Below are 12338 nucleotides of genomic sequence, written 5' to 3' on the forward strand. Positions count from 1 at the left end.
CCTTTCCTTCTGTGGTAGTTGCTGTACATCAGCCGAGCCAGCAGGGCCTATGGAGTGAGTTACCCTACTATGGAAGCAAACTCACTCACAGCCCATGGCTCCATGGCTAGTCATTCAGACCAAAAATCCTATCCAGAAACAAAGGCTCTGTCTGACAAGGTGTACACCACGGTTACTCTCTGTACAGCTCCCACTGTCAGCACTCAGCCCAGGATCAGGATCTGCCAAGTTCTGACCAAGAAGGAATCCAATTCAGTCACCAAGTGTGTGACGTCATGGGAAACATACACTCTACCTAATAAAGCATGCATGGCTAGGTCCAAGTAAACTGTTTACAAGGAGCGGTAGTTGGCCGGAAGGCTGAAGATACCTAATACCAAATGAGATGTCGAGAGGCCCAGGTGCATAGGATAGGCTGGGAGTGCCATGAGGAATAAATATTTGGGAGTTCACAAAACAAATAAAACAAACCATGAACAAAACTTGAGAATACAGACACTTTTGTTTCCATTTGCTAAGAAAGCAAATGAGAAACCAAACCAAACCAAATCAACAACAACAAAACCAAACAACGCCCACAAACAACAACCACAACAAAACAAACAAACAACAAAACCCCCTCCTGTTTGTGACCCACTAAGAAACAACATGAAACCCTGGGGAACATGTGAGGTAGATACACTCTTCCTACTGGAACCTCTCAGGGTGCCCCAGTGGCCCCCGCAGAGAGAGCAAGTCAGGCTGTAGGGTTGTGAGCTGTGTCTGGACCTGCCTATTGCTGCAAGTGTCCTCCAGAGTCTCCAGGTAAGGTCAGGGTCCCCTTTCCTCTGCCTGTCACTGGAGGGATGAAGCAGCCACTACGAACCTAACTGCTAACGTGTCTCCTCTCGTAAAGGACAGTGAGTGAACACACAGACACCCACGCATGGACACACACACATACACACACACACATACACACACACACAGACACACACACGCACACACACACACACACAGAAACACAGACACAGACACACAGACACCCACGCATGGACACACACACAGACTACACAGACACACACACAGACACAGACATACATACACATAGACACACACACAGACACAGACACACCACACAGGCACACATACAGACACACACACAGACAGATACACACAGACTACACAGACACACAGACACACACACACACACACAGAAACACAGACACAGACACACAGACACCCATGCATGGACACACACATACATACACAGACACACACACGGACACACACACAGACACAGACACACCACATAGGCAGACATACAGACACACACACAGACACAGACATACCACACAGGTACACACACACACACACACACACACACACACACACACACACACACACGTACACACACCCTTTTTTAGGTCTACTATAAAGATACATACTCACCAGACACAAAGGCCACTTTCTCCTTTAGGATAGGAAGGACATCAGAAGCTTTCAAACCATCATTCCGAAAAGATCCTGTAGGACAACCAAACAGAAAGAAAATAAAGATGTCAGCTACATATCAGCTAGGCCACAAGGTCCCACCTCAGCCTCCCAGGTCCATCATCTAGGCTCCTGCAGGTCTGCAGTCCAGCCTAACAGAGGAAGAGTCCCCATTGTGATGGAGTTAAAGCCTTCTTCTTTTTTCTTGGCCCTTTTCAGGAGAGAACAGTTCACGCCACTCCCACTGAGCACAAAATTCCATGCCCCAGTGACAACACAGGCAGCCCTGCGGTGGCTGAGCAACTTCAAAATGGCAGGATGTTTTAAAGCACATTTGGATCTCTAGTGCCTAGCAGTGTCACACACAGATTGCATGGGATACAGTGAGTTAGTTCAGATAAAGTAGTTTACAGAACTCTGAATGACAGCTTCTTGCGGATAAGCTGTTAGATTTCATTCTACAAATGTGAAAATAACCAAAAATCTGTTAGCCAGAGGCCAAGTCGATCATGACAACCAAAACCCATGCCCGTTCTCACGTCACCACCAGGCCCCAATCTCCTAAGAAAGTGCACGTTCTCTGTCTGGTTGTTTAAGTCTTGCTTCGTGGCTGTAAAGTACTTTCCTGGGTCTAACCAAGTTCCTATCAGAGGGGTGGAGGCAGACACCAGAGTTCCCCAAAACCGGATAAGAAAAATTCATCTAGAGAAACTGTAGTCCCAGAAGCATACGCCAGCCCAGCCCAGTATGAGGAGCACAGGAAGGGAGAACCAACTTTCACACATACAGGAGACCTCAGGCTGGACCACTGTAACCCTGGCAATTAACTCCAGTGCCATACAGAACTCTGAAAGGGAACTGCCCACACTCATAGCCTTGGGGCTGTAACTGGGGGCCTCTTTGTGTATTACCATCAAGACATCACACGGCGGATCTCATAAGAAAAGCAGTGCTATCAGCTCAGTACAATAGAGCCAGGGACCACGAACTACAACCCACATGCTGTGAGGCCAAGTCTGAAATCTACAAAGAAGAGTGGCATGCTGGGTAGACTCCATCTCTCAGGCTCTCAGCATCACGTGAATTTTACCAACAGTCCAGGAATTAGCTCACTGGCCCAGGGAAGGGGAAATTTCATGCCCTGTGCACAACCAACCAAGGAAGAGAAGAAATGTGTCACAAAACGCCAGGACCCAAGGTCAGAGATCATAATCCAACCCCAATCACACTCCAGTGCCTGACTATTTCATTTCTTTCTTCTCTTTTATGTTCCCCTGACGCAGTGAACCTTTTGTTCGGCAATTAAGTCTCTTCAGAAGTTGACACACAATTTATGATGTAGAGTAGTAGAGAGTAGCTCTCACTGAGCTGCAGTGAGAAAGGAAGAAAGATAAGGAAGAAGAATTCTGACTTCAAAGACACCACCTTGTTTTCTAGCTCTGCCTTTAGTCTCTTCAGATAGGCAGGCTCAAGCCTCATCTCCCACACCAAAGACGATTACATCTCATGAAAGAGACTAATTAGCAACAGTTATTACAGCATTCGCTAATAGTTCCTATTACTTGCTTCGCTTTGCTCTGTTTTCTTCCTCGCACAGCAAGGAAACATTTTTAACTTCTCAACTATCTTTAACTCTAGAACTGTTTGTGGAAAATGACATTATAGTATCAAAACAGCTTGTTTTTTACAAGTGAAATACATTGTTCTCAGTTTTTAAATACTCTGCTTACATAAGTATGCACACTTAATTTCTATATAAAAATGAATTTTCTCCCATCTTTTTCTAGGTTATTTACAAGTTCAAAGTAAGGCAGGCCTGGTAGTGCCAGGCCCATAAACCCAGCTATTCAGGAAGTCAAGGCAGAAGGGTTGCAAGTTCAAAGCCAGCCTTGGTAACTTAGTAAAATGATTGGGTATGTTATGTCCAACCCATTCTCATCTTCAGAGATGGAGGCCCTAGTCTCATCTTTCCATATATCTTCCTTCTCAGGATCTGGAGGATGGCCAGCAAGTCCTCCATAAAGTACCAGATCACAGGCTCTGGAAAATGTCAGTCTTGAGCTGCCCTCTTCCTTGATTCTCAGGCTTCTGCTCCCTTGGCTAGAGGCCTCCCAGTCAGTTCTGATGACTGCTGGGCTATATGCCTGACTTGTGTGCCCACCACAAGCACTCCCAAAGTATCCAGACTCACTAAATCCATTACTAGGAAGTAATCATTTCCAATAGTAGCAACAAGATTTTTTACATTATAAAAACATATGCTTGGGGGTCTTTTAAAGTAAAAGTTCCCTTAGTGGTTTAAATTAGTTTTTCATTTGCCAAAATTGAATTACAAATAACTTTTCAACAATACGTGTATTATGTAAAGCCAAGTAGAGCTAAACTAATTAGCCTAGGGGCTCGGAAATTGGTGACCTTGCATATAAAACTTATTTGCACTGGCTGAAGAGCCCGTGCATCAATTCCTCCAGGGACCTTGTGAAGCCAGCTGTTAGAATACATAATAAAGGGTAAGTTTATTGACTGCTAACTCGAACAGGACCAATGAAATTGGGATATGTTTTTACTACACATCCTGGTAGACTCCTGGTAAATGGTCAATAAACGTTTGATGAAAGAATAAATAACTAAATACCAGTTAGCCCTTCCCAAAATGAGTTGCATGAGGCCAGTGGCATCACCTGTCACATAAGCACTGGTGGTCCTGGTAGATGATCTCCGGTGTCTCTCAGCTCTAATGACCTGAGCCTAAGTTCGTTCTCCATACTTATCAACACAATCTTAAACTTCACAGTCCTCTCACTGTTAGACCAACGTGTTTTGAAAGGATGCATTAGAAGCAAATTCCTTCATTCAGTCTCAGCATGCTTGTAAAAACTAGAACAACTCCCCTGGCTTCCCGGACCGTTCTTTCTTGGGACCACTACTGGGATTTTTTTTTGCAGGTAGACCAGTTGCCGAAATGGAAGAAAAAAATGACAGAACTTCTATAAGTACACAGACCTTGCAGGAGGCAGCTTGCATGCAACTGCTCTTTCTGACACAAAGGGTATCCAATAGCATTATTGGGTTGTGAACACTAGATCAATAGCAGACTGGTCTTTTCCTTAAGGGAAGCCTGCTGAAACAGTGCATCCCTCGTTACTTTATAGAAGGCCTGAGAAGAAGTAAAAGCCCTTAACTCCTCCTTTCCCTTACAAGGGGAAACAAAAGTCAGCAGGAACTCTTATGGACCTGACTCAATGTGGGTGTTGTGCTTTCTCTTAAGGACAAAGGCATGCCTGGCTAGCTTTCAGTGCTAAGCCCACCGCATTCATGTCCTGCTGCTGTCAGAATTACAAGCCTGCTGTTCTGTTAATTAGCAAAGTTGAAATGCTCTGCATTTATTAAGGAAGTAAAAACAAAAAAATGCCACCACCATCTTCCCAAGACCCTCCGGTTCAGGTTTCCTCCCAGCCCTGTGTCTGTTCCTCATTGCCCTGAACCTCAAACAGCATGTTCCCATTGCTGCCTGGTTCTCATCACATTTTCCTCCTCACTGCTTCTCATATGTGAAGCACCAACAGGGCCCCACTCTGGCATCCACTCTGCACTTCTAGTCCTAAGGAAGAGCAAGCTGGGCCTCGTGCCATGGGCCCTGCCTATGGGTTCTCGGGTCTGGGAAAGCAGTGATTCCCTTAAGGAAGCAGAGTGCTTGGGCTCCATGCCAATCTTCAGAGAGCAATCCTGAGTGAAACACACACAGAAACCAATGACTGGGTGAGCATTTGGTGAGTGTTCAAAGGTGTGAGCTGCCAGGAACCCATGGACGGCTCTCTATTTCCTTTTGGATTTCAGTCACACTTCCACAATTTGCACTTATTTAAGGACAAGCGTGTAAGCATCCCAACATTGCTTCAAGTGGGCCAGAGCCCCATCCCTCCACTAAAATGACAAACGTCCCAATACTCCTTGCCCCTTCTCCATTGCATTGCGTTGTATTCTGTGCAGGTGACATCGTGTCTCTGATAACAACCCGTTTTCCCATTGGCATACCTGTCTATCCCTGAGAGCAAAATCCAGTTCTTACTGGGCTTGGTGCTACCACAGTCTAATACAAGGCTTACCTAGTGCATAATAAATATGTAAATGAGGACTCATTTTCGAATGATCTTGGGAAGACGGAAACATCAAAATCTCACACAAAACAGTGTTGGCTATGAGTTCCTAGGGGTTCAGTAGCAAGAAAATTAATTTTGTGCAGCATGTAAATTGGTGACTTGGTGTCACTTTGAAATGATTCCTAATAGCTAGCCTCACAGTCTTGCTCTTCAAAGTAATGGCTGTCATCTACCACCTAGAACTTGCTAGAAACTCAGGATCCCAGTTCCTATTTAAGACCTATAGAGTCAAACACTGCATTAGAAACAGAACCCAGGTGTCTCTAATTACCCATTGTGAGGAAAGAGAGTGTCAGAGAAATTACCCTCACCCTAGTCTAATCAAGGTTTTATTATCGGCTCCGAGCCTGCTTTGTCCCACCATGAGAAGATTCCTCTCCTTGTTCAGGGTTTCAAATATTCAGGTCTTAGCTGCAATCCATCACTTACGTTCCATGCTGTAATAAAGGTTATCCAGGAGAGGTGTATTAATAATTCATCTTCCAGGCCATTGAGACTGGACCCTGTCTTGTTTTGGGGCAGCATGAATGTTTATAAACTATGGCTATTCAACGCTCGGAATGTGGTACCTTAACCCATTCCCTCATCCAATAAATGACTTCATTTCACAACAAGAATAGTTTCTTATTTTCTGAGATCTGAACTCTTCATTAATCATATTTGCAGACCAAATCACCATCTTTGAGATGTTCCCAGAAGACAGGAGAGCCAATTTCTGTCTCTCTATCCCAGCTGATGCCCGATCTACGAAACCTCGAACACCAAGCAATGCTGGACAGGAAACAGGAGAAGGAAACATGACAACAAGAGAGCTGCATATCCATGACTACATGGTACTCATTTTATGAAACTCCCAGTGAGGGGAAGACCCACGTTCTGCCCTCTGGTAACTCGTAGCCCAGAATACCTAGTGTTCACTTTCTCCTAATACTGGGTATCTAACAGATTGAATAAAAGTCAAGATCCTGAGATTCTGATACAGAACTTCAGCCCTCCACCTTACTCTCCACCTAGCCACATGGTATCTGTGCTATCCCAATGCTGGGTGTCATCTCTCCAGTGACAACTCTGCCTGCAATGGGCATTGCCTGTCACTGAGGTGCCGGAACAGAAACATGGATGCCATCCTAGACATTCATCTCTCCTCCACACTTTCCAATTTGGGCATTCAATCATGTTGACTCTACAGCCTAAATCTCCCTCAAATCCATCATTTCTGGGTGGCTTCCCTGAGCTCTCCATCAAGTTCAGCTGTCCCCAGTTGTTCCTTATCATTGTGGGATGGCATTGGTGTGTTTTCTTTTCACATCTGTTAACGTATCCTGACATCTCCAGAGAAAAGCCCTGTCATCTCATTGTTCCTCAACCACTGTCACACACAGGAGACTCTGGAGGTATCAGGACGAACTGATCACACGCATGTTCCTGAACACACGCATGTTCAGTAAGTTCAGTGGTGAGCTGGACTTGGATGGGCAGGACAGGCTCTCCCAGGAGAGCATCTGGACCAGGTTTTGAATAAGGGAAGGGCAGAAGACGGATAGGAAGGGGCCTAGGCGTTGTGCCATGGATGTGTAGCATTTACCTGCTGAAGAGGAAAACAGAGTGGAGGGTACAGCAGGCAAAGCAGGAAGCACTGTGGTTTGATTCCCAGAAGCTGCTCCCCAGAGGAATCTGCCTTTGGGAGGTAGAGAGTTGGGTTGGGATGCATCAAGGAGGAGATCAGGGAGAGAAAGGAGAGTTCGGATGCTCCCAGAGGAAAGCTGTGGCTCAGAACAGGGCTGTGCCCAGTAGGCTCTGACGTCAACCTCCAGTCACTCCTGATCTGTAGTTGAGGCCAGGAGGGATTCAGACACAAGGCTGCTGATGGTAGAAGTCTCTGCTGATCTTCCCCTGAGTTCAAAGAGAGCCCAGAAGGACATTTGTTCTGAGTCAGTTGCAGGAGCCAGCCAGGCCAGGTGGTGGTTTCTGTGAGGTTCTGTGAAGATGCTTAACAGAACTGAATCACAAGTGAACGAGACTTACGTGGTCTCTCCTGCAGTGACTAGATGGCTTAGGAGAAGACATTGTCTGTAGTGGGGGCCAGGGTTGGCAGAGAACCTATTAGTGGTAGAGGTAAGATCTCCAGCCCCCCTGTTCTTCTCTTTCCTGACTTAACATAAGAAAAGAAAGGGGAGGCAGCAGAAATGGGGGTGACAAGAAAAAGAGAGCTGAAGGGAACGACACACACGCCTGTGCGGAAATGGAACAAGTAAGTCTTTTTTTTTTTTTTTTTTTGCTCCTTACAGATGTGAATGAGCTACTGAGGAAATGGCCCATTGGAAAACCCCAGCAAATATAAATATATTTCTTGGCGTTCCCCTTAAAACAACTACCACCGAGGCAGGAAGTATGTGCTGAGAGACGTTCATCTGGCAGAGAGGGAGAGGGCAGATTCAAGTCAATAAGAGAACACGGCACAGCATGGGGCCCCACAAGTCTCTCCCCAGCTGGAAATGCATATGAGTAAAGCCCAGCCATTTTCTTCATCTTCACCACCCACAAATAATCAAACGGTCCTGAGCACCTTGTCTCCATACCCTGCAGGTATGAAGGGAAACCATGTGGCAGAATTCTTCTCTCTGGCCATGAAACTCCTAAGCAAAGGTCATTCAGGGTCCTCTGCTAGAGTGCTTTCAGTGTTCAGAGAAAGGAAAACATAGGGATCTTATTCTGGCAGTGTCTAAATACTGTTTTCCTAAACCAAGCGGCCAGGCCTATACAACGAGAAGCGGTAGCCAGGGACTAGGGGAGATAACCAGAGTGTGCAGAATTTATGAAAAGGAAAGGTGGTGATTATCTTTGCCTAACTCGGGAATCCTTGAATGTGAGGAGCACTTTCTGCCCACTGATGTGCTCATGCCTGGCCTGGGCACCTACTCTAACTTTCCACTACACCATGCTGGTCCGGCTCCTCCTGCCTCATGCAGGTCATTCCTCCCTGTCCACTGCCACATCTGCCCTCTTTCACTAGACCCTAGCAAGATTCCTGAGGGCAGGGCCATGTGCTCACTGAGGTAGGTTCAGTGCCTGGAACACAGCTGGGGCTTAGCTTCAGGGACTGAGCCCTGCAGACCCACAGAGCCACGGAGGACTTCCACACCGAGGCACCAAATGCTGTTCCTCTTCCTCCTGTGCACCCTTTCTGCTGATTCCTACTCCCGCCTTCATCTTTCTCCTGCTCCCGTGCTTCCGGGTGGACTCTAATTGTAGCCAATTTCAACCTTAACTTTTAAAGTCGATATTAGATATAAAGGCCTGGCTAATGGACTACTTTTGAAAAGCGAAAATGTGTAATACTCACCACCGCTAAATTAGCTCTATTAAAGATCACTAATCATTAGCACTTTAAACATGGGGTAACACCTCCCTAAGCCCGGCTAATGAGCAAACTGTTTCTGTTTATTCTTCACAGGACTTAATCATATCTGGAGTTGAGACCTCAAATGCAATTCACGCGAGCCCACTCTACCTCCTGCCCCTGAGAATTTGGCATCCTTCAGTGTAACGCAAACACCACAATGTGACCACTTTGGAAGTGCCTTTGTCCATATACCACTTTCCCCTGTACTCTAAATATCAGGTTGGGTAAGATGTTCATGCTACATGGTGGGACTGGAGAGGACCAAATACTTATCATCTTTTTTGTATCACTGAACAATCTTCCTTCATGAGACCTCTAAGCAACACTGAGCACGAGGACAGCTACTGGATATTAGCAATAGATTTGCTATTATATTTATAGAGAGCTGAAAGGACCGGGCTGTCACGGTTTAGGAATGTAAAGGGCTTGCTTTTATCCTTAGGTCTCTCAGTCTTGGTTACCCTCCACCTCTTCAGAAAAATATCAGTTACTGACACTAAAAGCAAGCCTCAACTATGTCATAACAGAGGTGCTCAGTCAGACATCACAACCTGAAATGGCCCACTGCCTCTCCACGCTCTCTTCCTGTCCATGTCCTGTGTCCTGAAATGTGGACACAACGTTCATAGTAGCAAAGAAAACAAAACAAAAACAAATAAATGACAGCAGCCCATCAGCCATCAGGGCAGCTCAAGGCAAGAGACCCTCATGGGAACACCACAGAGCTGTCCCAGTGCTCAGCCCAGAGTTTCTCCTTGCCCCACCTCCACTGTTTCAGTTTCCTCCATGCTCCTGTATTATGTCCCATGAGTGGAAGAAATGGCAGCACAATATACCAGCACAGACTGGACCGAAGGGTCACAGTATTAAGTAAGTTCAAAGGCAGGGCAGAAGCAGGCAAGAAGGAACAGATCCAAGCCTATAGCAGTTCCAGGAACCTTTGCAAACCGAAGAACCCTCCCTTTCCCAGGCAGACGTGCCGCTGTCCTCGGTTCTGAAGTCGTGTATGGTTGCCACTCAATGTGGCTGCTGTCCAGGCTGCCCCAGAATATGTGAAACAAATGAGACGGCAGCAGAGAAGAGAGATGTGTGTCCCCAGGATGAACCAGTGTGACGAAATGATGTAAGAACATAGGCCTATGAGGATTGCTGATAACTGCAGAGAAGCAAAAACCTTGGTTTGGTATTGCTTTCAAAGAATTGCAGAGATTAAGAAAGGCCTTTGCAACAACACACACACACACACACACACACACACACAATCATGTATGTGTGCACACACTCAGCTTCCAAAGATATTAAGTGGCACAAAACAAATGCTATACATCCCTTAGCACACGTCTGGATTTATAGGTCAACAAATTAACCCTATCTAAAGTGGATGGGTTGGCCCTGAAACAATTCCTAGAGTTTTAAGCAAATTTTAAATCTTTAATGAAAATTTTTGTTTTAGTGACCTAAACATACCTGACTGAATTTAATATTTATTAAAAAATGTATGTGTCGAACAAGGTTACCATTATTGTGTGAATAATATAAGGCTCCTGGTGGCAAGGAAATTTTGGTTTGGGGGGAAGTCAGACATGTAATTTTGATATCATAAGAAACACATTGCAGAAGTACTGGAGGAAATATTCGGAAATTCACAAAAAGATAACCAGCCAAAACTGCAGTCCACAAAGGGACCCAGTGATGAAATGGCAGCAAGTGGAGCAGAAACAAAGGATTGTGGGAGTATCAACAGGTAGAGCAGAGGCAAAGGATTGTGGGAGCACCATCAAGTGGAGCAGAAGCAAAGGATTGTGGGAGCGCCAGCAAGTGGAGCAGAAGCAAAGGATTGTGGGAGCGCCAGCAAGTGGAGCAGAAGCAAAGGATCGTGGGAGCGCCAGCAAGCGGAGCAGAGGCAAAGGATTGTGGGAGCGCCAGCAAGCAGAGCAGAGGCAAAGGATTGTGGGAGCGTCAGCAAAGTCCTTGGCAGGACAGGAGGACAGGAGGACGCTGAAGTCAGAGCAAGTTTTCTTATGGCCTAAACCTCAAGAGTAACAAAGATTGGAACTTAGCACAAGCTGGCAAGTGGCCAAGATCAGGAGAGAGGCCAAAAAGTGACACAATGTTAATCAATGGAGTAACTCACAAAACTAGAGCAAAAGTGGGTATGTCACCTTCCCACAACACATCTGTAAGTGATACGGCTCAGAGGGTCCTATCCACGCAGCTTCTCTGAATTTCTGTGTGCTGGCCTTGTTGCCTCTTTCCTAACTCCAGACCTCCTCTGCCCCTATGAATCTATCTTCATTCCACACAAAGGCATGCAGCCCTGCTGACATTTCTGAGAAGCATGTCTACTGACAATATACTCTAAAAGCAGAATCACTGTCTAGATGAGGGAGCCCCAACATTACCTGTAGGCAACTTCAGAGCCCCACAGGAGACCACAACTGCCTGCAGGGGAAAAGAATGAGAAGCTGGAGGGAGCTCACGTCCTATGGGTCTTCCCCTTGGTTAGCTTTGAACTGTCAGGCAGTAGTGAAGCGGGGGGGGGGCATCATAGAAAAAAGATGAAAGCAGTTAAGTTGTTCTTCATATAGAGCACATACTTCAGACCCTAACATCAAAACACAAATTGCTCAGATAATCTGCTGAGTGATCTCTGAAACAATTTCGATACTATCCCCAGTAATCTTGACAGAGCGTCTACATCTGGGCTACTCTATTCTCTTCCAGCTTCCTGGGTAAAGGGATTCCTTATCAGAACCAAGAGGCCATGAGGTTTCAATGCTTGGCGATGAATGTATACATATGCCCTCCCCCCCAACACATCCATGCTAAGGCCAGAGATCAGCTTAATGTTAAGTTAGGATGTTTCACACAGCTTTCTTCTACTGCAAGATCGGGAGTGAGCTGCATGTTTAACCACAGAAGATTGGCTACAGAAGCAAAGATCTATCCACTCAAAGCAGTGCTAACTCTTACACTAAGAATAACTACTTCTGTATAAATCACAGTATATTGTTAAATGGGAAAAACAGATTATAGAATAGAAGGTAGAAACTGGTTCCGTTTGCATAAATAGGGGTTTATGTCTCTATAAAAGCCACCTACAGATAACACACAGTGATTATTTCTGAAATGTGCTATTACTGCCAATTTTACTAATGTTTTTAAATGCTTTTCTATATTTAATTTTTATTTATTGTCAGAATTAGAAAAAAAAAAGCAAAGTTCCTCATTTGTACATTAATCTTTCACAGACAGGATCTTTGAATTTCCATGCAGTTTAAAGGTTTAATAATTAAGTTGTG

At 45.4% G+C, this 12338-nt stretch overlaps 1 protein-coding gene across 1 annotated transcript in view; it reads right to left on the reverse strand.

Moving 5' to 3' along the window:
* Positions 1 to 12338, reverse strand: part of Kalrn (kalirin RhoGEF kinase) — a 537823-nt gene that overhangs the window by 417401 nt on the left and 108084 nt on the right. Inside the window, 1 exon segment of the mRNA XM_032900150.1 lies at positions 1432 to 1506. Coding sequence (XP_032756041.1) covers positions 1432 to 1506 — 75 coding nt within the window.

The sequence above is a fragment of the Rattus rattus genome, chromosome 4 (assembly GCF_011064425.1).
Source record: "Rattus rattus isolate New Zealand chromosome 4, Rrattus_CSIRO_v1, whole genome shotgun sequence".
Lineage (NCBI taxonomy): Eukaryota > Metazoa > Chordata > Mammalia > Rodentia > Muridae > Rattus > Rattus rattus.